Here is a 26,096-nt window from a genome sequence, read left to right as displayed (position 1 = left end):
GAGAGAGACCCAGAGGGGAGTGAGAGGCTGAGGGGAGAGAAAAACAGAGGGGAGAGAGAGAGAGACATAGGGGAGAGAGACAGAGGAGAGAGAGAAAGAGGGGGGGGGGGGGAGAGAGAGAGAGGGGAGAGAGAGAGAGAGGGGAGAGAGAGAAGAGAGAGAGAGACAGAGGGAAGAGAGAGACAGAGAGAGAGAGAGAGAGAGAGAGAGAGAGACCCAGAGAGGAGTGAGAGGCTGAGGGGAGAGAAAAACAGAGGGGAGAGAGACACACAGAGGGGAGAGAGAAGAGAGAGAGAGACAGAGGGGAGAGAGAGAGACAGAGGGGAGAGAGAGAGACACACACACAGTGGAGAGAGAGAGGGGGGGGAGAGAGAGACACACCGAGGGGAGAGAGAGACAGAGGGGAGAGAAAGAGACAGAGGGGAGAGAGAGACAGAGGGGAGAGAGAGACAGAGAGAGACCCAGAGGTGAGAGATGCAGAGGGGAGAGAGAGACAGAGGGGAGAGAGAGACAGATGGGAGAGACAGAGGGAAGAGAGAGACAGAGGGAAGAGAGAGACAAAGGGAAGAGAGAGACAAAGGGAAGAGAGAGACAGAGGGGAGAGAGAGAGACAGAGGGGAGAGAGAGAGACAGAGGGGAGAGAGAGAGACAGAGGGGAGAGAGAGCAAGAGAAGGGAGAGAGAGCAACAGAAGGGAGAGAGAGAGAGAGAGAGACAGAGGGGAGAGAGACAGAGGGGAGAGAGACAGAGGGGAGAAAGACAGAGGGGAGAAAGAGGGGAGACAGAGGGGAGAGAGACAGAAGGGGGAGAGAGGGAGACAGAGGGAGGAGAGAGACACATAAGTGGGGAGAGAGGGAACACTGAAAGGGGGGAGGCACCACTGAATGTTTAAATAATATTTTAAGTGACTATCAAATGCTAATAGTCTACAATCTATTTTAAATATCTGAAACAGAACAGCACATATGAATGGGAGCATTAATAAATTATTATTTGTTGTCTACATCATGGTTGTCCAACATACACCTAAGGAATCACTGGTTTAAATGTAATACTATAGCTACAGGAGCCATGGAGAATATTTTCTATAACTCATTCTAAACTGCTTGGTTTCATTTTACATTACCATGCTTTTGGTTCGCTTCCTCTGGTCAAATAACAACTCATCCATACAAACAGCATAATAGTAAGATAATGTTTTGAGAAAACACTGTTGCAGAGCTACAGAGAGTTCATAAGTTCAGAAAGAGAGTGAGACTATAAACTAGTGTGGAGTACAGAGGCAAGCTGCTTAGGTAGTGGGTGTAAAGTTTGAGTAAACTAAATACAAAAACGATCCTTAAACTGATGTAAAAGAGTAAAAAAACAAAAAACACTAAACCACATTCATAAAATTATAATTTTCACTAACAGAATCCTTTTCAGTAAAATCTAAGGTTGCAGCACTTACTTCAATAAAATGTGTCTAAAACACTGCTCACTGCATCTCTTCCTGCTCTGTAAGGAAGTGACAGCGGCACACTCCACTGCACTTGGAGGGGAAGTACAGAACTCTCTTTATCACTGAAGCAAAGCTGGCAGCTGAACACGGCAGCAACAAAATAAATGAAAGTTGTTTTTTTTTATCGTTTTTGTTTTGTTTCATATGATTTAACATCCAGCCCCAACCCTGAGTTATGCCTCTCACTAGATTGGGTCAGCCCCAAAGAGGCCTGCCTCAAATAAGCACTTATGGGCCATGCAATGATCTTAACCACTTTCATCCAGTAGGTGGCGCAGCATGTTGTGTAATGGAGGGCAGCAGACCTGCTTGTGCCTCTCCATTGCACAACATGTAGCTGTGGAAAAAACAAATTGCAATTTTTTTATTTTTTTTAAAGCCAAAAAATATATATATTTTTGCCCATATGAGAGGTGAAGCCCTGACTCACCTGCCTCTAGTGACTGCACGTCCCTGCTCTGACGTCACCGCACGTCTCTGATATATATATATATATATATATATATACACACACATGTATATCTTTAGACATTCTCTATATTAAAGCCCTTTGCAGCCCTTTTTCTCTAACACCTGAGACCTCATATATTTGAGCCATTATAACTGTTTTGTGCAATATTTTTTTGAATAATTTGTCTTCGATAATGTTATTATGAGTGTTACTTTACTTTGTAATGTATTTTTGATGTGTTTTGTGACAGTTTTTTGTTTTGCGAAACAGTTAAGCAGAGCTCTGAGGTCGCGGTAATCATTCTAGCATAAATAGTCTCACGTGTTCGCATTTAAACTTGTAATACGAGCACATTTTAACTTGCACGCAAATGAACGAGAAAACCCGATATCACTTGCGCACAAACAATAGCGTTCCACTTGTAATCTGGCCCCATATTTATTTAAACCAACAACTACTACTTTTTGATTACAATACTGTACTATCTTTCTGATGGTACTATGTAGACAAAAGTATTAAACGTGATATAAAACTACCTTTAGGTTACATGTATAAGATAAGATATTTTTTTTTACACTTTACACTCTCCAAGCTGACCATTTTACAGATGTAAATATCCCACAATCCAAACTATTACGAAATAAAAACCTTTTCTGGTCCCAAGAAGTTTGGATAAAGGGTTTTCTACCTGTTCTTAAATTTTGGAAGAATAATACCAAATTTTCTTTCTCTTTTTATTCTAAATATACCAGTAAAGGTTACAAGCACAGGAAAGGCAAACATCTTCTTGTTGCATGAAAAAGATGACATTTTAAAATGTAATACAATGTTTGTGTTACAAAAAAACAGACCTGCCTAAGCTAAAAACAAAACGTATGCTTACCTGATAAATTTCTTTCTTTCTTTCTGGATATGGAGAGTCCACAACATTATTCCAATTACTAGTGGGAATATCACTCCTGGCCAGCAGAAGGAGGCACAGAAAGAGCACTGCAGCAAAGTTGTTAAGTTTCCTTACCCTACCCATAATTCCCAGTCATTCGACCAAAGGGAAATGGAAAAAGGAATAACACAAAGGTGTAGAGGTGCCTGAGGGTTAGACAAAAAAACTGTCTTAATCAAGGATGGGGTCGTGGACTCTCCATATCCGGAAAGAAAGAAATTTATCAGGTAAGCATAAATTTTGTTTTCTTTCCTAAGATATGGAGAGTCCACAACGTCATTTCAATTACTAGTGGGAACCAATACCCAAGCTAGAGGACACGGAATGAATAGGGAGGGAGAACAAGACAGGCACACCTAAACAGAAGGCTTCACCTCTTGGAGAACCTTTCTCCCAAAAGATGCCTGAGCCGAGGCAAAAGTATAACATTTGTAGAATTTGGAAAAAGTATGCAGAGAGGACCAAGTTGCAGCCTTGCAAATCTGTTTCACAGAAGTTTAATTTTTGAAAGTCTAAGAAGAGGAGACAGCCCTAGTGGAATGAGCAGTAATTCTCTCAGGAGGCTGCTGTCCAGCAGACTCATATGCAAAAAGAATCATACTTCTCAACCAGAGGGAAAGAGAAGTAGAAGTAGTCTTCTGACCCTTACACTTTCCTGAGAAACAAATAAACAGGGCAGAAGACTGGCGAAAATCCTTAGTAGCCTGTAGGTAGACTTTTAGAGCACGCACAACATCCAAGTTGTGCAACAGACGTTCCTTATGAGAAGAAGGATTAGGACAGAGAGAAGGAACAACAATTTCCTGATTAATATTTCTATCCGAAACCACCTTAGGGAGAAACCCCAACTTAGTACGAAGAACCGCCTTATCCGCATGAAAAATAAGGTAAGGCGAATCGCACTGCAAAGCCGAGAGTTGAGAAACTCTCCAAGCAGAAGAAATAGCAACAAGAAACAAAACCTTCCAAGATACCAGCTTAATATCTATGGAATGCATTGGCTCAAACGGAGCCTGTTGCAAAACTCTAAGAACTTTGTTAAGGCTCCAAGGAGGAGCAGCCGGTTTAAACACAGGCCTGATTCCGACCAGGGCCTGACAAAAAGATTGAACATCTGGCACATCTGCCAGACGCTTATGTAAAAGAATAGAATGCAGAAATCTGACCTTTCAGAGAACTGACTGACAACCCTTTCTCCAGGCCTTCCTGGAGAAAAGACAAAATTCTAGGAATCCTGAACCCTACTCCAAGAGTAGCCCTTTGATTCACACCAATAAAGGTATTTACGCCATACCTTATGGTAAATTTTACGAGTAACAGGCTTGCGAGCCTGGATCATGGTCTTAATGACCGACTTAGAAAACCCACACTTAGTCAGAACTAAGCGTTCAATCTCCAAGCAGTCAGCTTCAGAGAAACGAGATTTGGATGGAGGAATGGACCCTGAGTTAGAAGGTCCTTTCTTAGAGGTAACCTCCAAGTTGGAAAAGATGACATCTTCACCAGGTCTGCATACCAGATTCTGTGAGGCTATGCAGGAGCTATCTCTTGTTTAATACGAGCAATGACTTGTAGAAGGAGCGCAAACGGAGGAAACAGGTATGCTAGATAAAAATTCCAAGGAACCGCCAGAGCCTCTATCAGAGCTGCCTGCGGATCTCTTGACCTTAACAAGTACTTTGGAAGCTTGGCATTCTGCCGAGACGCCATCAGATCCAACTCCGACACCCCACATTTGAGGGTTAACCTGGAGAACACCTCCGGATGGAGAGCCCACTTCCCAGGATGAAATGTCTGTCTGCTCAGGAAATCCGCCTCCCAGTTGTCCACTCCTGGAATGTGGATGGAAGATAGACAACAATTGTGAGCTTCTGCCCACTGAATAATCCGTGAAACACCTCCTTCATGGCTAAGGAACTCTGAGTTCCTCCCTGGTAGAACTCCAAGATGTTTATAGGGAGAGCAGACTCCTCCCGAGTCCATAGTCCCTGCACCTTTAATGAGTCCCAGACTGTTCCCCAGCCTAGCAGGCTGGCATCTGTGGTCACGATCACCCAGGAAGGTCTCCTGTAGCATGTGCCCTGAGACAGATGCTCCTGAGAAAGCCACCACGGGAGAGAGTCTCTTGTCGACTGGTCTAGATCTATCACCTGAGATAGATCCGAATGGTCTCCGTTCCACTGTCTGAGCATGCATAATTGCAGAGCTCTCAGATGGAATTGAGCAAAGCGAATAATGTCCATGGAAGCGACCATCAGACCAATTACCTGCATACATTGAGCCATTGATGGCCGAGGCAAGAGGAGAAATTTTTTGATTTTCTGACCTCTTGTCAGAAAATTTTTCATAGATAGGGAATCTATTATGGTTCCTAAGAGAACCACCCTTGTAGCTGGAACAAGGGAACTCTTTTCCAGATTCACTTTCCATCTGTGTGTAGAAAAGACAACAAGATCTCTGTATGAGAGTCTGCTTGTTGAAAAGATGGCGCCTGAACCAATATGTCGTCCAGGTAGGGCGCCACTGCAATTCCCCAAGACCTGACTGCTGCCAAGAGAGCCCCCAGAACCTTTGAGAAAATTCTGGGAGCTGTGGCAAGGCCAAATGGAAGAGCCACAAACTAAAAGTGCTTGTCTAGAAAAGCGAATCTCAGGAATTTGTGATGATCCCTGTGGATGGGAACATGAAGATACGCGTCCTTCAGGTTTATGGTCGTCATGAACTGACCCTCTTGGACCAAAGGCAGAATGGAACGAATGGTTTCCATTTTGAAGGATGGAACAATCATTCCCAGGGAGAAAAGGTCCTGAACGCAGTTCAAGAATGCCTCTCTTTTTACCTGGTTTGCAGATAATCTTGAGAGGTGGAATCTGCCCCTGGGAGGGTAAGATTTGAATTCTATTTTGTAGCCCTGAGATACTATGTCCACAGCCCAAGGATCTGGGACATCTCGTATCATCTCGTATCCACGCTTGACAAAAAAGGGAAAGTTTGTCCCCCACCCGATCCCGGACCGGGGCAGACCCTTCATGCTGACTTAGACTCAGCCGACGGTTTCTTTGATTGCTTCCCCTTGTTCCAAGACTTATTGGGATTCCAAGAAGACTTGGACTGTTCCTGCTTGGAAGAGGGAGAGGAAGACTTTTGACCTTTGATGCAGATACCGCAGAAGATACCTGTGCAGCAAAATCTGCAGGCAAATAAACTCCTCCAGGAGGCTGAGAGGAACTGCAGGGCACTGTATGTGACGCCATGGAGGCTTGGACGTGAGAGGAGAAAGCTTTGGCATTGCCAGAACAGCAACATCCTGAGAGACATTAGTCTCAGAAACAGAAAGTTTATCTTTACTTTTCAAAGTTTTTTCTAAACATGAGAAACAAAATTGCATTGGTAGAACAATTTGGGCGTCAAGACACAATAAACATTTGTCCATAGGAACAGATCCCTGCTCCATGTTCAAAGCTTAAGGTATTCCCACAGAATTGACAAGGAAAATAAAGATTCTTAGCCGATTAAATCTATGTCACATTTCAAACAGAGTTGATTAACTTTTGTAATAAATAAATGAGCCACAATTAAAAAGTTAACCCCTTCATACCTATAAAGGAAGTTAACCCCAAAGTCTCTCACATACATTTCCTGTGCCTGCATACTGCCTAATAAAATCCTGTACTACGGTTTTGCATGTCCCATGAAAATAATGCAGAGAAAATCTTTTAAGTGCAAGTCTCCAATACCTAAAAGACAAAAGCACTTACCTGCAAATCCAGCTGTCAGGTAGACAGCTCACAACGCGTGAAAGGACACATAATCCTTACAGAGACCTGATAAAAAAGAAAGAACAGAGTAACCAACTCTGGCTTTCTATACCATGGGCAACAAACATGTTAGAAAACCAAGCAAGGACTACCTCACAACTTTCTAACTGCTTAAAAGCCACCACTACTCTACTGAAGAGATTGACATGACACAGCTAAACCCAAAAACTTGCTTGTAGTTCAAATTTGTCTTCAGGCACCAAACTTCACCTCCTCCATTGACAGAGGCAAAGAGAATGACTGGGGATTATGGGTAGGGGAGTGACACTTTTGCTTTTTGCCTCCTCCTGCTGGCCAGGAGTGATATTCCCACTAGTAATTGAAATGACGTTGTGGACTCTACATATCTTAGGAAAGAAATATATGTACTGTAATGTTTGTGGAGGCTTGTTCCAGCCTATCAATAGAGTTGTGATAGTAGTTGAAGTCAGCCAACAAGCCTATGTAGCTTATGTGCTTTTGAGTCAAAAATACACGGCACAAACACACTCTACACTCACACACTACAATCACAAACACTGTATTCACACACAAACACTACATACCTCACATGCACACACACTACAATCACATACACACACACCTCACTCACAAACATGCTTCACTAACACAGATACTACACACACACACACACACTACAATCACATACTCACACCTCACACACTTTGTATACCCACAGTGCAGGACCCACAATCTTTAACTCCCCTAAGAGAAGAAAACAATTACTCTCTGTTCATCCCTCTATTGCTCAGGGTACAACAACATATCAATGTTCTCCCCATGACCTTTTGTAATGGGCGCATCACTCAGTAAATGTTACAATATTACAAAGTATCACACTACTCCCTTTCAGCTACTTTATAATGCCACCCGGCTGGCAAAATTTTCTGTGGAGAACACAGCACATAATGTTCTCAAGGGCAGGTCGGAGGGGGTCCCCCAATTTATTACAGTAGCATTCCAAATCCTCAAAGGTGCCAGCTGCCATAAATGTGCAAGGTAGCTCTTTTTTACATGTTCACGGCTCTATTCAAAGCAAGGAAAGAGGTATAGGAGAGAGAAGAGGGAAATCATAAAACAAAATTTATGCTTACCTGATAAATTTATTTATTTATTGACATGGTGAGTCCACGGAATCAGCAATTACTGTTGGGAATATCACTCCTGGCCAACAGGAGGAGGCAAAGAGCACCACAGCAAAGCTGTTAAGTATCACTTCCCTTCCCACAACCCCCAGTCATTCGACCGAAGGAAAAGGAGAGAAAGCAAATAACACAAGGAGGCCGAATTATCAAGCCATCAACTGTGCTGCATTCGCCGGCACCAATACACTTGCCTAACATCGCGGCCGCGAACCTGAATACGATCGCCATATTTATCAAAAAAGCCTGCAAAAAGCCGCGCAGCAAGTACGAGGCGATGAGCAGCGGGCTGTTGTTAAAGGGACAGTCTACCATAGAATTGTTATTGTTTTAAAAGATAGATAATCCCTTTATTACCCATTCCCCAGTTTTGCATAACCAACACAGTTATATTAATATACTGTACTTTTTACCTCTGTGTTACCTTGTATCTAGGAACCTTCTTCCAGCCCCCTGATCACATGACTGTGACTGTTTATTATCTATTGTCTTAAATTTAGCATTGTTTTGTGATAAATCTTAAATAACCCCCTGTGCCTGAACACAGTGTTATCTATATGGCCCACGTGTACTTTCTGTCTCTTTGTGTTGAAAAGAGATTTAAAAAGCATGTGATAAGAGGCAGCAGTCAAGGGCTTAGAAATTAGCATATGAGCCTACCTATGTTTAGTTTAAACTAAGAATACCAAGCGAAAAAAGCAAATTTAATGGTAAAAGTAAATTAAAAAGTTGATTAAAATTAAAAGTCCTATCTGAATAATGAAAGTTTAATTTATACTAGACTGTCCCTTTAACAAACAGTCATTGATCAATGCTATTTGGCTTTTTCACAACTTTATTTATACCGTCACTAAACACTGCCACTATACTAAAATGTTTAACCCCTATCCCGCCTCTCCCGGACCCCGCCGCAACTTTAATAAAGTTATTAACCCCTATCCCGTCGCTCCCGGACCCTGCCACCACCTAAATAAATGTATTAACCCCTATCCCGCCGCCACCAAAAGAAATGTATTAACCCCTATCTCGCCGCTCCCGGACCCCACGACACTAAATAAATGTATTAACCCCTAAACCCCTGGCCTCCTACATCACTACCGCTTACTAAACCTATTAACCCCTAAACCGTCAGCCCTCCACATCGCCATAAACTAAATTAAGCTATTAACCCCTAAACCTAACAAGCCGCTAACTTTACATTATAATTACCTCATCCCTATCGTATAATAAATGTAAACTTACCTTTAGAATTAAAATAAACTATATTACACTATTAATTAAATTACCCTAACTATTATACTATAATTAGATTAAACTATATTAAACTATTAATTAACCTACCCTATTATACTAAAATTACATTAAACTAAAAATTAAATTAACTATATTACATATTTAAAAACTTAACCCTACTCAAATTATTTAAATTAACTATTAAAAATTACTAAATTACAAAAAATAACTAAGTTACAAAAAATAAAAAAACACTAAGTTACAAAAAATAAAAAACACTAAGTTACAAAATATAAAAAACACTAAGTTACAAAAAATAAAAAACCACAGTATCAAAAATAAAAAAGAATTACACCTAATCTAAAATAAAAAAAACCCTAGCCTACACTAAACTACCAATGGCCCTTAAAAGGGCCTTTTGCGGGACATTGCCCCAAAGAAATCCGCTATTTTACCTGTAAAAATAAAATACAAACACCCCCCTAACAGTAAAACCCACCACCCACACAACCAACCCCCTCAAATAAAACCCTATCTAAAAAACCTAAGCTCCCCATTGCCCTGAAAAGGGCATTTGTATGGGCATTGCCCTTAAAAGGGCATTTAGCTCTTTTACTGCCCAAAGTCCCTAACCTAAAATTAAAACCCATACAATAAACCCTTAAAAAAACTAACACTAACCACCAACGATCCACTTATAGTTTTCGAAGACCGGACATTCATTCTCATTCAAGCGGCAGAAGTCCTCAGCGAAGCCGGCAGAAGTCTTCATCCAAGCGGGCCGAAGTCTTCATCCAAGCAGGCAGAAGTCTTCATCCAGACGGCATCTTCTATCTTCATCCATCCGGATGGTTGTTGCAATCAGCCAATAGGATTGAGCTTTCATCTTATTGGCTGATCCAATCAGCCATCTTGGATGACGTACCTTAAAGGCAAACTTCATTCGTCGTTGACCATCGGAAGAAGAGGACGCTCCATGCCGGATGTCTTGAAGATGAGCCGCTCCGCGCCGGGTGGATGAAGATAGAAGATGCCGTCTGGATGAAGACTTCTGCCCGCTTGGATTAAGACTTCGGCCTGCTTGGATGAAGACTTCTGCCAGCTTCGCTGAGGACTTCTGCCGCTTGGATGAGGATGGATGTCCAGTCTTCAAAAACTGTAAGTGGATCGTCGGTGGTTAGTGTTAGGTTTTTTTAAGGGTTCATTGGGTGGTTTTTAATTTTAGGTTAGGGACTTTGGGCAGTAACTATCATATGCTCACATATAAAACAGCAACCAGTGCATGTGAAGACAGGGACTCTGCCAGATCCCCCAATCACATAAACAAAATAGTTGTCCACAGCACTATTTATTCTTAATTAGGCTTTATTGTAATAGTACAGACATGGAAAATAGTGCTGTGGGCAACTATTTTGTTGACTTTGGGCAGTAAAAGAGCTAAATGCCCTTTTAAGGGCAATGCCCATACAAATGCCCTTTTCAGGGCATTTGTATGGGCATTTGGGGGGTTTGGTTGTGTTTATGGTGGGTTTTACTGTTGGGGGGGTGTTTGTATTTTTTTTTTTACAGGTAAAAGAGCGGATTTCTTTGGGGCAATGCCCTGCAAAAAGGCCCTTTTAAGGGCCATTGGTAGTTTAGTGTAGGCTAGGGTTTTTTTTTATTTTGGGGGGTCTTTTATATTTTGATAGGGCTCTTAGATTAGGTGTAATTCTTTTTTATTTTTGATACTGTGGTTTTTTATTTTTTGTAACTTAGTAATTTTTAATAGTAGATTTCAATAACTTGAGTAGGGTTAGGTTTTTAAATATGTAATATAGTTAATTTAATTGTTAGTTTAATGTAATTTTAGTATAATAGTTAGGGTAGGTTAATTAATAGTTTATTATAGTTTAATGTAATTTTAGTATAATAGTTAGGGTAGGTTAATTAATAGTTTAATATAGTTTATTTTAATTCTAAAGGTAAGTTTTAATTTATTATAAGATAGGGATGAGCTAATATTTAATGTAAAGTTAGCGGGTTGTTAGGTTTAGGGGTTAATAGCTTAATTTAGTTTATGGCAATGTGGGCGACTGGTGGTTTAGGGGTTAATAGGTTTAGTTAGTGGTAGTGATGTGAGAGGCCAGGGGTTAATCATTTTATTACAGTTGCGATGGGGTCCGGGAGCGGCGGGATAGGGGTTAATACATTTATTTAGTTGCAGTGTGCTCCAGGAGCGGCGGAATAGGGGTTAATACTTTTATTTCGTTGCGGCGGTGTCCGGGAGCAGCGGAAAAGGGGTTAATAACATTAGCGATGTTGGGGCGGCAGATTAGGGGTGTTTAGACTCAGGGGTTATGTTAGGGTGTTAGGTGCAAACTTTACTGGTTTTCTACCATAGAAATCAATGGAATATCTGGCAGCATCGAATAAAAGCTTTCGCTGCTTTCAGACTCCCATTGATTCCTATGGAATCCGCAGCCTCCAGGGTGGCGGATTGAAAACCAGGTACGCTGGGCCGGAATAGTGGCGAGCGTACCTGTTAGAAATTTGATAATTTGCAAAAGTTGTCAGATAGTGCCGAATTTGTATTCGGAACATCTGTAACGACGTAAGCATCGATATGTTTCGGATTGAGACCGGCGGATTGTATGTTACGTCACAGATTTCAACTTTTGCTGGACTGCAGGCTTTGATAACTAGGTCGAATCAGGCTCGCCACAATTACGCTGCGGAATTCCAGTGTATTTGCGGTTGATGGCTTGATAAATATCCCTCAAGGTGTAGAGGTGCCTGAGGTTTATATAAAAAACTGTCTGAAAACAAGGGAGGGCCGTGGACTCACTGTGTCAAAAAAGAAATACATTTATCAGGTAAGCATAAATTTTGTTTTCTTTCTTAAGATATGGTGAGTCCATGGAATCAGCAATTACTGTTGGGAATCAATACCAAAGCTAGAGGACACAGATGATAAGGGAGAGACAAGACAGGTAACCTAAACAGAAGGCACCACCGCTTGAAGAACCTTTCTCCGAAAAGAAGCCTCAGCCAAGGCAAAAGTTTCAAATTTAAAGAATTTAGAAAAAGTGTGCAAAGAAGACAAAGTCACAGCCTTACAAATCTGTTCTATAGAAGCCTCATTCTTGAAAGCCCAAGAAAAAGAAACAGCCCTAGTGGAATGAGCTGTAATTCTCTTACGAGGCTGCTGTCCAGCAGTCTCATATGCCAAATAAATAATACTTCTCAACCAGAGAGAAAGAGAAGTGGCAGTAGCTTTCTGACCTTTACGTTTTCCAGAAAAGCAAACAAACAATGCAGAAGACTGACGAAAATCCTTAGTAGGCTCCAAATAAAATTTTAGAGCCCGCACAACATCTAAGTTGTGCAACAAACTTTCTTTATGAGAAGAAGGATTAGGACAGAGAGAAGTAACAACAATTTCCTGATTAATATTTCTGTCCGAAATAACCTTAGGAAGAAAACCAAACTTGGTACGAAGAACTGCCTTATCTGCATGAAATATGAGATAAGGAGAGTCACACTGCAAAGCTGAGAGTTCAGAAACCCTCCGAGCAGAAGAAATAGCAGTAAGAAACAAAACGTTCTAAGATAATAACTTAACATCTATGGACTGCATAGGCTCAAACAGAGCCTGTTGCAAAACTTTAAGAACAAGGTTAAGACTCCAAGGTGGAGCAATAGATTTAAACACAGGCCTAATAAAAGGATTGTACATCCGGCACATCCACCAGACGCTTATGCAACAAAATAGATAGAGCAGGAATCTGACTCTTGAGGATACTGACAGACAACCCCTTCTCCAGGCCTTCCTGGAGAAAAGATAAGATTCTTGGGATCCTGACTCTACTCCAAGAATATCCTTTAGACTCACACCAATAAAGATATTTACACCATATCTTGTGGTAAATCTTTCTAGTGACAGGCTTACGAGCCTGAATCATGGTCTCACTGACCGATTTGGAAAATCATGCTTAGCTAAAATCAAGCGTTCAATTTCCAAGCAGGCCCCTGAAGTAGAAGGTCCTTCCTCAGGAGGGAGTCTCCACGGAGGTAGAGACGACATTTCTACTAGATCTGCATACCAGATCCTGCGTGGCCACGTAGGAGCTATTAGAATCACCAACACTCTCTCCTGCTTGATCCGAGCGATGACTTGTGGAAGGAGAGCAAACGGAGGAAAGAGATATGCCAACCTGAATTTCCAAGGAACTGCCAGAGCATCTATCAGAAAGGCCTGAGAATCTCTCGACCTCGAACCATACTTTGGGAGCTTGGTGTTCTGATGAGACGCCATCAGATCCAATTACAGAAAAACCCCATTTGATTGTTAACCTGGAGAACACTTCCGGATGGAGTTCCTACTCCCCGGGATGGAAAGTCTGTCTGCTCAGGAAATCCGCTTCCCAATTGTCCACTCCTGGGATGTGGATGGCAGATAGATAGCAATTGTGAGACTCCACCCACTGAATGATTCTCGACACCTCCTTCATGGCTAAGGAACTCCGAGTTCCCCCCTGGTGGTTAATGTAAGCCACTGAGGTTATGTTGTCTGACTGGAACCTGATAAACCGGGCTAGAGCCAGTTGTGGCCAAACCATTAAGGCACTAAAGATTGCTCTCAACTCCAATATGTTTATGGGGAGAGCAGTTTCCTCCTGAGACAAAAGTCCCTGCGCCTTCAGCGAGTCCCAGACTGCTCCCCAACCCATCAGGCTGGCGTCCGTGGTAACAATTACCCAAGAGGGTCTCTGAAAGCATGTCCCCTGGGACAGATGTTCTTGAGACAGCCACCACGGTAGGGAGTCTCTTGTTGATTGATCCAGAACTATCTTTTGAGATAGGTCTGCATAACCCCCTTTCCATTGAGTGAGCATGCATAGCTGTAGAGGTCTCAAATGGAACCGAGCAAAGGGAACTATGTCCATGGAAGCCTGCTAGTTGTAAAGATGGCACCTGAACCAGAATGTCGTCCAAGATAGGGTGCCACTGCAATTCCCCGGGACCGAATTACTGCCAATAGAGCTCCCAGGAACTTTGAGAAAATTCTGGGAGCTGTGGCGAGGCCAAATGGAAACGCTACAAATTGAAAGTGTTTGTCCAGATAGGCAAATCTCAGAAATTTGTGATGATCCCTTTGAGTGTGAACGTGCAGGTAGGCATCCTTCAGGTCTATGGTCGTCATGAATTGACCCTCCTTAACCAGAGGAAGAATGGAACGGATAGTCTCCATCTTGAAGGATGGTACTCTAATTTGTTGAGTAACTTTAGATCTAGAATGGGCCTAAAAGTTCCCTCTTTTTTTGGGAACCACAAACAGGTTGGAGTAGAACCTGAGACCCTGTTCCTGTATTGGGACTGGAACTATCACTCCCAAGAGGGAAAGATCCTGTACACATTTCAAGAACGCCCCTCTTTTTATCTGGTCTACAGATAATCTTGAGAGGTGGAACCTGCCCCTGGGAGGAAAAGTCTTGAACTCTAACTTGTAACCCTGGGAAACTATATCCACTGCCCACGGTTCTGGGACATCTAGTTCCCAAGCTTGCGAGAACAGAGAGAGTCTGCCTCCCACTTGATCCGATCTGCATGTGACGATAATACAGTTTGGGACACTTGTGGAAGAGGCTGTAGCATTGCCTGGACAGCATCCACTTACGAGAATGGTGGCTCAGAATCAAACAGTCTGTCTTTGTACATTAAAGTTCTTTCAATACAAGAACTACAAAAAGGCAAAAGGGGTTCAACTTGGGCATTCAAGCAAAGTTTGCACTCTATAACAGGCATAGGCTCTAAGTCCATCTTGCATCCTGAACCATCAAAAAACGGCACAATTATCCAAATTTAATGACTGCAATATAAGCAGTCTAACCGACTGAGCCACCAATAAAGTTTAAAACTTAACGACTGTATACTGCTTTTATAATGCATCTGTCATAAGCAAAACACTGTCTCTCTAGGACTCTGACGTCCTGTAGCCGTCCACACAGTGCCCTGCTATCCTATCTATGGCATCCTGACTCTCAGGAATAATAGTCCCAAATAAGGTGCAGTCTATGAACTGCTGAAGTGCCAGGTTTCTTTCTCAACCTTAAGAAAAAAAATGGCACTTACCTGCACCCTTGCCTGTCCGACAGGGAGACAGCTCACCTGACATGAGAGGAAGTCACTCCTCACAGTGACCTGTAGTTAAAAGAAGGAACAGAGTAAGCCTACTCTGGCATTCTGTTGCAGGGCAGCAATCTTGTCAGGAAAACGCAGTGAGGCCCACCCCACAAGTTCCTAACTGCTTAAAAGCTACCACAGCCCTACTGAAGAGACGAACGTGGAATACAGCTAAACCCAGATTGTCAGGGAAGATCAGAGCAAGCCTGCTCAGGCTTCCAAAATAAAAAAATCTTGATAGAAGAAATCTTAAACAGACACCTAAACTTCACCTCCTCCTTGCACTGAAGGCAAAGAGAATGACTGGGGGTTGTGGGAAGGGAAGTGATACTTAACTGCTAGCTGTGGTGCTCTTTGCCTCCTACTGCTGGCCAGGAGTGATATTCCCAACAGTAATTGCTGATTCTGTGGACTCACTGTGTCTTAAGAAAGAAAGAAATATTAGGTGTTAGTAGTAGAAGATAATGCCCCAATATGTACCCCCTTCACCACTGATATTTAGTTTTGTGGTAATTTCTTTGCTCCCATTTAGGTAAGGTTAGATGGTACCCAATGTCTGCTGTGTTTTTTGTTTTTTTTGGGGGGGTCCACAAAATTTATGGCACACACTGCTAGTTCTGCTTTTTTCTCAGGCCCCACAAAAACTAGTGTATAGTGCCACGTTTGGCCCAGGGGCCACAAGTTGGCCATTACTGGTCAAAAGAAAGCAGACCATGCAACATTCATTACATAAAACATCAGTATTGTAAAGACAGTTAGGAGCATTTTTTTATGCAAACTGTTTCATACCTTGTGGCACATTTTTCCCTGAAGAGACGGGCTCCGTCATAAATCACTCTAGTGTGATACTGGTTCTTTCTGCACATTGGGCAGGTCTTTTTTCCCGTAAACCTTTCATATGCTTCTAGACAAACCTAAAGAAGGAATGTGACAATGATAACATACTGGTTGTCTTGTAATCTCTCTGGGTAAAATCCCCATTGCCTCTTCTTTCTGACATCATGTATTAGACAATACATGTTCCCCTCTTTAAAGGACAAGAAAGACAAAATTAATCTTTCATTAATCAGACCGAGCACAACATTTTACTTTAACTTTACTTCTGTTATCAAATTTACTTTGTTCTCTTGGTATACTTTGTTGAAAAAAACATTGGGTAAGCTTAGGAGTAGTAATGGAATACTGGGAGCTAGCTGGTGATTGGTTGCTACACACATATGCCTCTTGTCATTGGCTCACCAGGGGCCCAATTCTCAAAAGCTCACCGGGATGGAGGGAAGTGAACAGCTTATTTTACAATGCATTATATTACAAAGCAAGTGCCTCTCCTTCACATAAACAATATTAGTGAATTTCCACTTAATGAGATATAAAGTTCTAAAGGTAAAATTACCTTTAAAACAATACCTGAGGGGCCTTGTAGCTGTAATATGCAAGCAACCATGCAACAATATTCTCTAACACAGGGTTGCCCAATACATCCGACTGCCTTGTGCTTTAAGGTAGACCTCGGATGAATAGTGCTGCCGCACTATAATACTGCTATGAAAAGGATAGTGCCGCTGCGCTAAAGCATAATGCAGCTATATAAAGCATTGCATAGCCACACTAAACCTCAATATTCTTTAGTGTGAGCCACACTATCTTTTTCATAGCTGCATTATAGTGCTATTCCTTCACCTTCATCCCTTTAAAAGTGACAACAGCCAGCTGCAGGTCACCGACTGGGAGGAGGTGCGAAGTCGGGAGGTCTCAGGGCTTAAAGAGCTTTATGAAACTGAGCCGGCCTCTGCCCGCAGGATGCTGGAAGACATAGCTCATGACAGGGCTAAGCTGCAGATAGAGTTAGCCCAAGCACGATCAGCTTCTGCACAGGTAACTTAAAGATGGATGCATTACCCCATTTTGCAAGTTATCATGGTTGTTTGTAAAGCGCCACATTAAGGGTTAACAATTTTACATTGAGAAAATAATTAAATTGTTTATGAAAGTCCTGAATGTTCCATGTGATTTGTGAATACAAGAGCTTAGAGGCAACAGATGAATTACTCTTACAAATGATAACGTATGTAGTCTTAACACATTGGGGGGTAGTTATCAAGCCGTCTACTTTTCTGGCTTCGCCGGCCCAATACGCCCGCCTAAGCTCGCCTACCTTCGCCGCCGCGGACCTGAAAAAATATGCCTAAGTTATCAAATAAAGCTGTCAAAAAGCCGCGGGGCGATGAGCAGCGGACTGTGACAGTTATCACTCATCCGATCTCGCTGCCCTTCGGCTTTTTCCCAGCTTTATTGCTAGCCTGTCACTAAGCACTCACACTAAACTACACTGTTCTATCCCTATACCGGCGCCCCCGGAGCCTCCCGCAACTCAATAAAGTTACTAACCCCTAAACCGCCGCTCCTAGACCCTGCCGTAACTCTTATAAATGTATTAACCCCTAAACCGCCGCTCCTAGACCCTGCCGCAACTCTTATAAATGTATTAACCCCTAAACCGCCGCTCCCGGACACCGCTGCCACCTACAGTATACCTAGTAACCCCTATCCTGCCCCCCCTATACCGTCGCCCTCTATAATAAAATTATTAACCCCTATCCTGCTGATCCCGCACCTCGCCGCAACTAAATAAATAGTTTAACCCCTAAACTGCCGCTCCACGAACCCGCCGCAACCTATATTAAACCTATTAACCCCTATCCTGCCCCCCATACACCGTCGCCACCTATAATAAATTTATTAACCCCTATCCTGCCCCCCACTACGCCGCCGCCACTGTCATAAAATTATTAACCCCTAAACCTAAGTCTAACCCTAACGCCCCCCTAACTTAAATATTAATTAAATAAATCTAAATAAATTAACCCTTATTAACTAAATGAATCCTATTTAAAACTAAATACTTACCTTTAAAATAAACCCTAATATAGCTACAATATAAATAATAATTATATTCTAGCTATCTTAGGATTTATTTTTATTTTACAGGTACCTTTCAATTTATTTTAACCATGTACAATAACTATTAAATAGTTATTAACTATTTAATAGCTTACCTAGCTAAAATAAAGAGAAATGTACCTGTGAAATAAATCCTAACCTAAGTTACAATTACACCTAACACTACACTATACTTTAATAAATTATTCCTATTTAAAAATAAATACTTACCTGTAAAATAAACCCTAATATAGCTACAATATAATTATTAATTACATTGTAGCTATCTTAGGATTTATATTTATTTTACAGGTAACTTTGTATTTCTTTTAGCTAGTTAGAATAGTTATTAAATAGTTATTAACTATTTAATAACTACCTAGCTAAAAGAAATACAAAATTACCTGTAAAATAAATCCTAACTTAAGTTACAATTAAACCTAATACTACACTATAATTAAATTAATTAAATAAATTAATTACAAATAACTACAATTAAATACAATTACATAAACTAACTAAAGTACAAAAAATAAAAAAAGCTAAGTTACAAAAAATAAAAAAATAAGTTACAAACATGTTACAAATATTACAACAATTTTAAGCTACTTACACCTAATCTAAGCCCCCTAATAAAATAACAAACCCCCCCAAAATAAAAAAATGCCCTACCCTATTCTAAATTAAATAAATTTCAAAGCTCTTTTACCTTACCAGCCCTTAAAAGGGCCATTTGTGGGGGCATGCCCCAAAGAAAACAGCTCTTTTGCCTGTAAAAGAAAAATACAACCCCCCCCAACATTAAAACCCACCACCCACATACCCCTAATCTAACCCAAACCCCTCTTACAAAAACCTAACACTAATCCCCTGAAGATCATCCTACCTTGAGTCGTCTTCACTCAGCCGAGCCACCGATGGAACTGAAGAGGACATCCGGAGCGGAAGAAGTTAATCCTCCAAGCGGCGCTGAAGAAATCTTCCATCCGATGAAGTCATCATCCAGGCGGCGCTGAAGAAAAGTCTTCGATCCGGCCGATGTCATCTTCAAAGAGGCGCTGAAGAGGTCTTCTATCCGGGCGAAGTCATCTTCCAAGCCGGGTCTTCAATCTTCCTTCCGCCGACGCGGAACCACCTTCTTCACCGACGGACTACGGCGAATGACGGCTCCTTTAAGGGACGTCATCCAAGATGGCGTCCCCTCAATTCCGATTGGCTGATAGGATTCTATCAGCCAAACGGAATTAAGGTAGGAAAATCTGATTGGCTGATGGAATCAGCCAATCAGATTCAAGTTCAATCCGATTGGCTGATCCAATCAGCCAATCAGATTGATCTCGCATTCTATTGGCTGATCGGAACAGCCAATTGAATGCGAACTCAATCTGATTGGCTGATTCCATCAGCCAATCAGATTTTTCCTACCTTAATTCCGATTGGCTGATAGAATCCTATCAGCCAATCGGAATTGAGGGGACGCCATCTTGGATGACGTCCCTTAAAGGAGCCGTCATTCGTCGTAGTCCATCGGTGAAGAAGGTGGTTCCGCGTCGGCGGAAGGAAGATTGAAGACCCGGCTTGGAAGATGACTTCGCCCGGATAGAAGACCTCTTCAGCGCCTCTTTGAAGATGACATCGGCCGGATCGAAGACTTTTCTTCAGCGCCGCCTGGATGATGACTTCATCGGATGGAAGATTTCTTCAGCGCCGCTTGGAGGATTAACTTCTTCCGCTCCGGATGTCCTCTTCAGTTCCATCAGTGGCTCGGCTGAGTGAAGACGACTCAAGGTAGGATGATCTTCAGGGGATTAGTGTTAGGTTTTTGTAAGGGGGGTTTGGGTTAGATTAGGGGTATGTGGGTGGTGGGTTTTAATGTTGGGGGGGGTTGTATTTTTCTTTTACAGGCAAAAGAGCTGTTTTCTTTGGGGCATGCCCCCACAAATGGCCCTTTTAAGGGCTGGTAAGGTAAAAGAGCTTTGAAATGTATTTAATTTAGAATAGGGTAGGGCATTTTTTTATTTTGGGGGGGTTTGTTATTTTATTAGGGGGCTTAGATTAGGTGTAAGTAGCTTAAAATTGTTGTAATATTTGTAACGTTTGTAACTTATTTTTTTATTTTTTGTAACTTAGCTTTTTTTATTTTTTGTACTTTAGTTAGTTTATGTAATTGTATTTAATTGTAGTTATTTGTAGTTAATTTATTTAATTAATTTAATGATAGTGTAGTATTAGGTTTAATTGTAACTTAAGTTAGAATTTATTTTACAGGTAATTTTGTATTTCTTTTAGCTATGTAGTTATTAAATAGTTAATAACTATTTAATAACTATTCTAACTAGCTAAAATAAATACAAAGTTACCTGTAAAATAAATATAAATCCTAAGATAGCTATAATATAATTATTAATTATATTGTAGCTATCTTAGGGTTTATTTTACAGGTAAGTATTTATTTTTAAATAGGAATAATTTATTAAAGTATAGTGTAGTGTTAGGTGTAATTGTAACTTAGGTTAGGATTTATTTCACAGGTACATTTCTCTTTATTTTAGCTAGGTAAGCTATTAAATAGTTAATAACTATTTAATAGTTATTGTACATGGTTAAAATAAATTGAAAGGTACCTGTAAAATAAAAATAAATCCTAAGATAGCTAGAATATAATTATTATTTATATTGTAGCTATATTAGGGTTTATTTTAAAGGTAAGTATTTAGTTTTAAATAGGATTCATTTACTTAATAAGAGTTAATTTATTTAGATTTATTTAATTAATATTTAAGTTAGGGGGGCGTTAGGGTTAGGGTTAGACTTAGGTTTAGGGGTTAATAATTTTATGACAGTGGTGGCGGCGGCGTAGTGGGGGGCAGGATAGGGGTTAATAAATTTATTATAGGTGGCGACGGTGTAGGGGGGGCAGATTAGGGGTTAATAAATATATTATAGGTGGCGACGGTGTAGGGGGGGGCAGGATAGGGGTTAATACATTTAATATAGGTTGCGGCGGGTTCAGGGAGCGGCGGTTTAGGGGTTAATACATTTATTATAGTTGCGGTGGGCTCCGGGAGCGGCGGTTTAGGGGTTAATATGTATAGAGTAGCTTGCGGTGGGCTCCGGGAGCGGCGGTTTAGGAGTTAATATGTATAGAGTAGCTTGCGGTGGGCTCCGGGAGCGGCGGTTTAGGGGGTAATAACTTTATTTAGTTGCGGCGGTGTAGGGGGGGTCAGATTAGCGGTGTTTAGACTCGGGGTACATGTTAGGTGTAGACAGCTCCCATAGGAATCAATGGGATGTCTGTCAGCAGCGAACTTGTACTTTCGCTATGGTCAGACTCCCATTGATTCCTATGGGATCCGCCGCCTCCAGGGGTGGCGGATTGAAAACCAGGTACGCTGGGCCGTAAAAGTGCCGAGCGTACCTGCTAGTTTTTTGATAGCTAGCAAAAGTAGTGAGAATGTGCCGCACTTGTGTGCGGAACATCTGGAGTGACGTAAGAATTGATCTGTGTCGGACTGAGTCCGGCGGATCGATGCTTACGTCACAAAATTCTACTTTTGCCGGTCTCGAGCCTTTGATAACTAAGGCGAATCAGCCTCGCCACAAATACGCTGCGGAATTCCAGCGTATTTGAGGTTGACGGCTTGATAACTAGGCCCCATTGCATTTTTAAGGAATGTGCATTTGGATTTTATAACACTATTAACAATGTTGATAGATAACTGCATTAAAAGTGCAAAGTATACAGTTGTTAGGTACCTTGTAAAATGAATCTGCAGGGATAGATCAGACTTCTGTGTCACTGGTAACCTGAAGTCCCTGTATCTGTTCTATTTCATTTCAAAGGCTAAACTATTGGCACAGGGTAACTTCTACTACATAACATAACTTAAGTGGCATTGTGATACAACTAGGTATAAAATTCATTATATTATATTATTGTATAGTTTTGTGTAATTATTATGAGGCTGTTGGGTGCCTGGTGCAATGCTACAGGGTTGAGTTTAGGGTTAATTGCAGCTGGGTTTACATTTTGGGAAGAGTTGGGTCAGTTGCTGTGGTGGTTTTGGTTAAATTGTGATCATAGAAGTCAAGTTTAGATTTAAGTGCTATGACACAGGTACCTATAGGGTGCGCTGCAATATACACAAAAATGTGACTTTTCTTATTCAAAGGGACCCTCAGCTCCTGGGGACCTTACACGTGCGCTGGCATATGCCGATAGGGCCCGTGCACAAGTATTAAAACATCATGCCTGCTCATGATGCTGGTGGTGCTGCATATTGCGTCTGTGAAGACAATTGGTGTCATACAACCCACTGCTGTCTCTCTGAGCAGGCATGACATGAATGCTGGTGCATGGCCCTCACAGCATATGTGCGTATGCCGCTGAAATACATTACAGTACTAATTTCCACTAGAAGCATTCAAATTTGCTTTGTTCTCATGGTATTCTCTGTTGAAGAGATACCTAGGAAAAGCTGCCATTTAGTGCTCTTGCAAATGGATAACATTCTTGCAAAACTGCTGTCATATAGTGCTCCAAACATGTACACGCTCCTGAGCTTACAGCTCTGCTTTTAAATAAAGGATAGCAAGAGAATGATCAAAATCTGATAATAGAAGTAAATTATAAAAAATATATTGCATTATTAGAAAAAAAAAGAATGCTTATGTTGTGAAATAAAATACAATTTTTACTTTATAATTGTGGGGAGTTTCATTATGCACCAATACAGCTGTGCGGTGTTTTTATGTTAGTTTCAAAATTAAAATACACAGCGTTAACTTAAAGGGACAGTAATGTTAAAATTAAACTTTCATATTTCACTTAAATCACAGAATTTTAAACATCTTTCCAATGTACTTCTAATTTGCTTTGGTCTCTTGGTATCTTTTGTTGAAAAGCATACCTATGTATGCTCAGGAGCAGCAACACACTACTGGAAGCTACCTGCTGATTGGTGGTTGCACATATATGCCTCTTATCATTGGCTCAGCCAGTTCATCTAGTTCCCAGTGCTGCTCCTTTAACAAAAGGTACCAAGAGAATGAAGCAAATTTGATAATAGAGCATAAACATTTTAAACAACTTTCCAATTTACTTCTATCTGAATCGTGAAAGAAATAAAGCCAGACACCCCTTTAACTTACCCTGTGGAATACATGAGAGCATGAAAGAAGCACCTGAAAGTCAACAAAAAAGTGTTAATATTTAGCATCTCTAGTGTATATATAAAATAAATGTGCTACGTGAGGGGATATTTGAAGTAATATTCTATGACATCATTGAGTCCCTGTTCTTGAGACAGCAAGTCAGTGTACTCTAATATATCTGTACAGTTTTACATTTAAAGGGACACTGCACTGTAATCTGTTTTGTTCACCATGACTTATTTGACCAAATGAACAGTGTTATTTTCTGGAATTGCGCATTTAGGTTTATTCTTGCAATTGAATAAGCTGGTTTTGCTCATGAAAAGCACCAGCAATAATGAAAACATCAATACCTGTATTAAAATACTTGCCTTTGTCTATAGAGAAATTAGATAAGCCGGTATACTCTCCCTGCAGGCTCAGTCCATTTGAAGTAAATGGAAAGATGCACATTATAAAAAAAAACAGTTTCCATTTAACAGTCAGAATTATCATTTATATGAATAGGGTGACATAGAAAGAAAACAAAAAACAGTAATTATTGTAATCATAGGATCGTTTAGGTGTCTCAATGCTTCTTTTGAATAATAAAATCTATTTCTGATCGATTCTTATAAACTCATTGTGCTTGTTCTTAGTAAGAATGGGTAAAGCCTGACTCTCTGTTCCGGTCAGGTTCATAGGTTTACTTCCAGTCTTTCGTGATGAACATGGTAAATATTGTTCCAATTTTTTGTAAAAGGTTTTGATAATTAACCCCTTAATGACCAATAATGGAATTATTCCTTCATGGAAACATTGAGCAAACTGAAGCTGTGTCCTTAAGGGGTTAAAGGGACAGAAAACCCATTTTTTTTTTATAATTCAGTTTTTAAATAACGTTTCCATTTTACTTCTATTATCAAATTTGCTTAATTATCTTGGTCTTATTTGTTGAAGGAGTTGCAATGCACTACTGGGAGCTAGCTGAGCACATAAAGTGAGCCAATGAAAAGAGGCATATATGTTCAGCCACCAATCAGCAACTAGCACCCAGTAATGCATTGCTAATCCTGAGCCTACCTAGGTATTCTTCTCAACAAAGGATACCAAGAAAACAAAGCAAATTAGATAATAGAAGTAAATTAGAAAGTTGTTTAAAAATAACAATCTGTCTGGATCATGAAAGAAGAATTTTGGGTTTCATGCCCCTCTACTTTGTACAAGGCAAAATGGCGAGAGGTTCTTAAAACCTTTGTAAGACATGATTCACCAAAACTTAAATCCTCCTATGATAAATTGAATGGTATATTACAGTCACCATGCTCAGTGGCAGGCTCAGACATAGGGCCAGATTTAAAGGGACAGTCAAGTCCAAAATAAACTTTCATGATTCAGATAGAGCGTGTAATTTTAAACAACTTTCCCATAAGCTTTTATCACCAATTTTGCTTTGTTCTCATGGTATTCTTAGTTAAAAGCTAAACCTAGGTAGGTTCATATGCTAATTTCTTAGAACTTGAAGGCCGCCTCTTATGTGAATGCATTAACAGTTTTTCACCACTAAAGGGCATTAGTTCATGTGTGTCCCATAGATAACATTGAGCTCACACTCGTGAAGTTACCTAGGAGTCAGCACTGATTAACTAAATTGCAAGTCTGTCAAAAGAGCTGTAATAAGGGGGCAGTCTGCAGAGGCTTAGATACAAGGTAATCACAGAGGTAAAAATTACATTAATATAACAGTGTTGGTTCTGCAAAATTGGGGAATAGGTAATTAAGGGATTATCTATCTTTAACAAAGTCCTGACTGACAAGGGCGTACACCTTCGCCCCTTTCAGCCCGGCATTGCATCTAGCAGCAGAAATACCCTGCCACATTCCTCATTCCACACTACAGCTGCAACTGCTCCCCAGTTGGAAAAGTCGAGGGGGTGTGAGACATGACACATAATAGGTGGAAAAGTGGGATGAACGCAGCTTCTTAACATTCAGCTGCAAGCTCGCTCATGAGAGTCTGCAGTTGAAGATGTTCAAAAGCTGCCATTGCAGCCTTATAAAAGCAGCCCGTAGTATTTGGAACACCATGGAAATGGCTGCAATGCTTTGTATAAGTTTAATCACATTCATAATTGTTTTAAATAAATAAAAATGTGTGTAAAGTACAAAATGCAATCTACTGTGCAAACGTTTTAGGTAGGTGTGAATAAATGCTTTCAAAAATAGAAATATTAATAGTTTATTTTTTTTATCAATTAACAAAATTAAAAGTGAGTGATCAGAAGAAAAATCTAAATCAAATATCTGGGGCGCGATCCAATATACGGCGCAGGTTTCGGCGCAAGCATGGAAACCTGCGCCGCCCATAGTTTCAGCTCGCAACTCGAGCTATCACATATACGGCGCCGTCAGATGCTAAAGTGCCATAAGTCTGACAAACTAGCGATGTCCAGAAATCTGCATAAGTACACATTTCTGGAGTCGCCAGTGACTTACGGCACTTTAGAAACTGCCGCCCCCTGCAAAAACTGACTAAATTATAAAATCACCCGTAACTGTCTAACACGCCTCCCAAACCTAGCCAGACACGTATACTCCTCTATCCGCAATCCCCCCTCTCATTCCTAACAATAAATGTATTAACCCCTAAACCGCCGCTCCCGGAACCCGCCGCCAGCTACATTAACTATATTACCCCCTAATATGATCCCCCTACACCGCCACCACCTATTTTAACTATATTACCCCTAATGTGAGCCCCCTACCCCGCCGCC

General features: G+C 40.9%; 1 protein-coding gene across 1 annotated transcript in view; it reads right to left on the bottom strand.

Annotated features, from left to right (window-relative positions):
• RNF32 (ring finger protein 32) overlaps positions 1-26,096 on the bottom strand; it is a 94,518-nt gene that overhangs the window by 42,526 nt on the left and 25,896 nt on the right. The window contains exons 5-6 of the mRNA XM_053712954.1: positions 23,341-23,373; positions 16,039-16,163 (exon numbers count right to left, since the gene is read on the bottom strand). Coding sequence (XP_053568929.1) covers positions 16,039-16,163; positions 23,341-23,373 — 158 coding nt within the window. The remainder of the gene's footprint in view (positions 1-16,038; positions 16,164-23,340; positions 23,374-26,096) is intronic.

Source organism: Bombina bombina, chromosome 5, assembly GCF_027579735.1.
Source record: "Bombina bombina isolate aBomBom1 chromosome 5, aBomBom1.pri, whole genome shotgun sequence".
Lineage (NCBI taxonomy): Eukaryota > Metazoa > Chordata > Amphibia > Anura > Bombinatoridae > Bombina > Bombina bombina.
The sequence above is the reverse complement of the archived record's forward strand: the minus strand, read 5'-3'. Positions and strand labels throughout refer to the sequence as shown.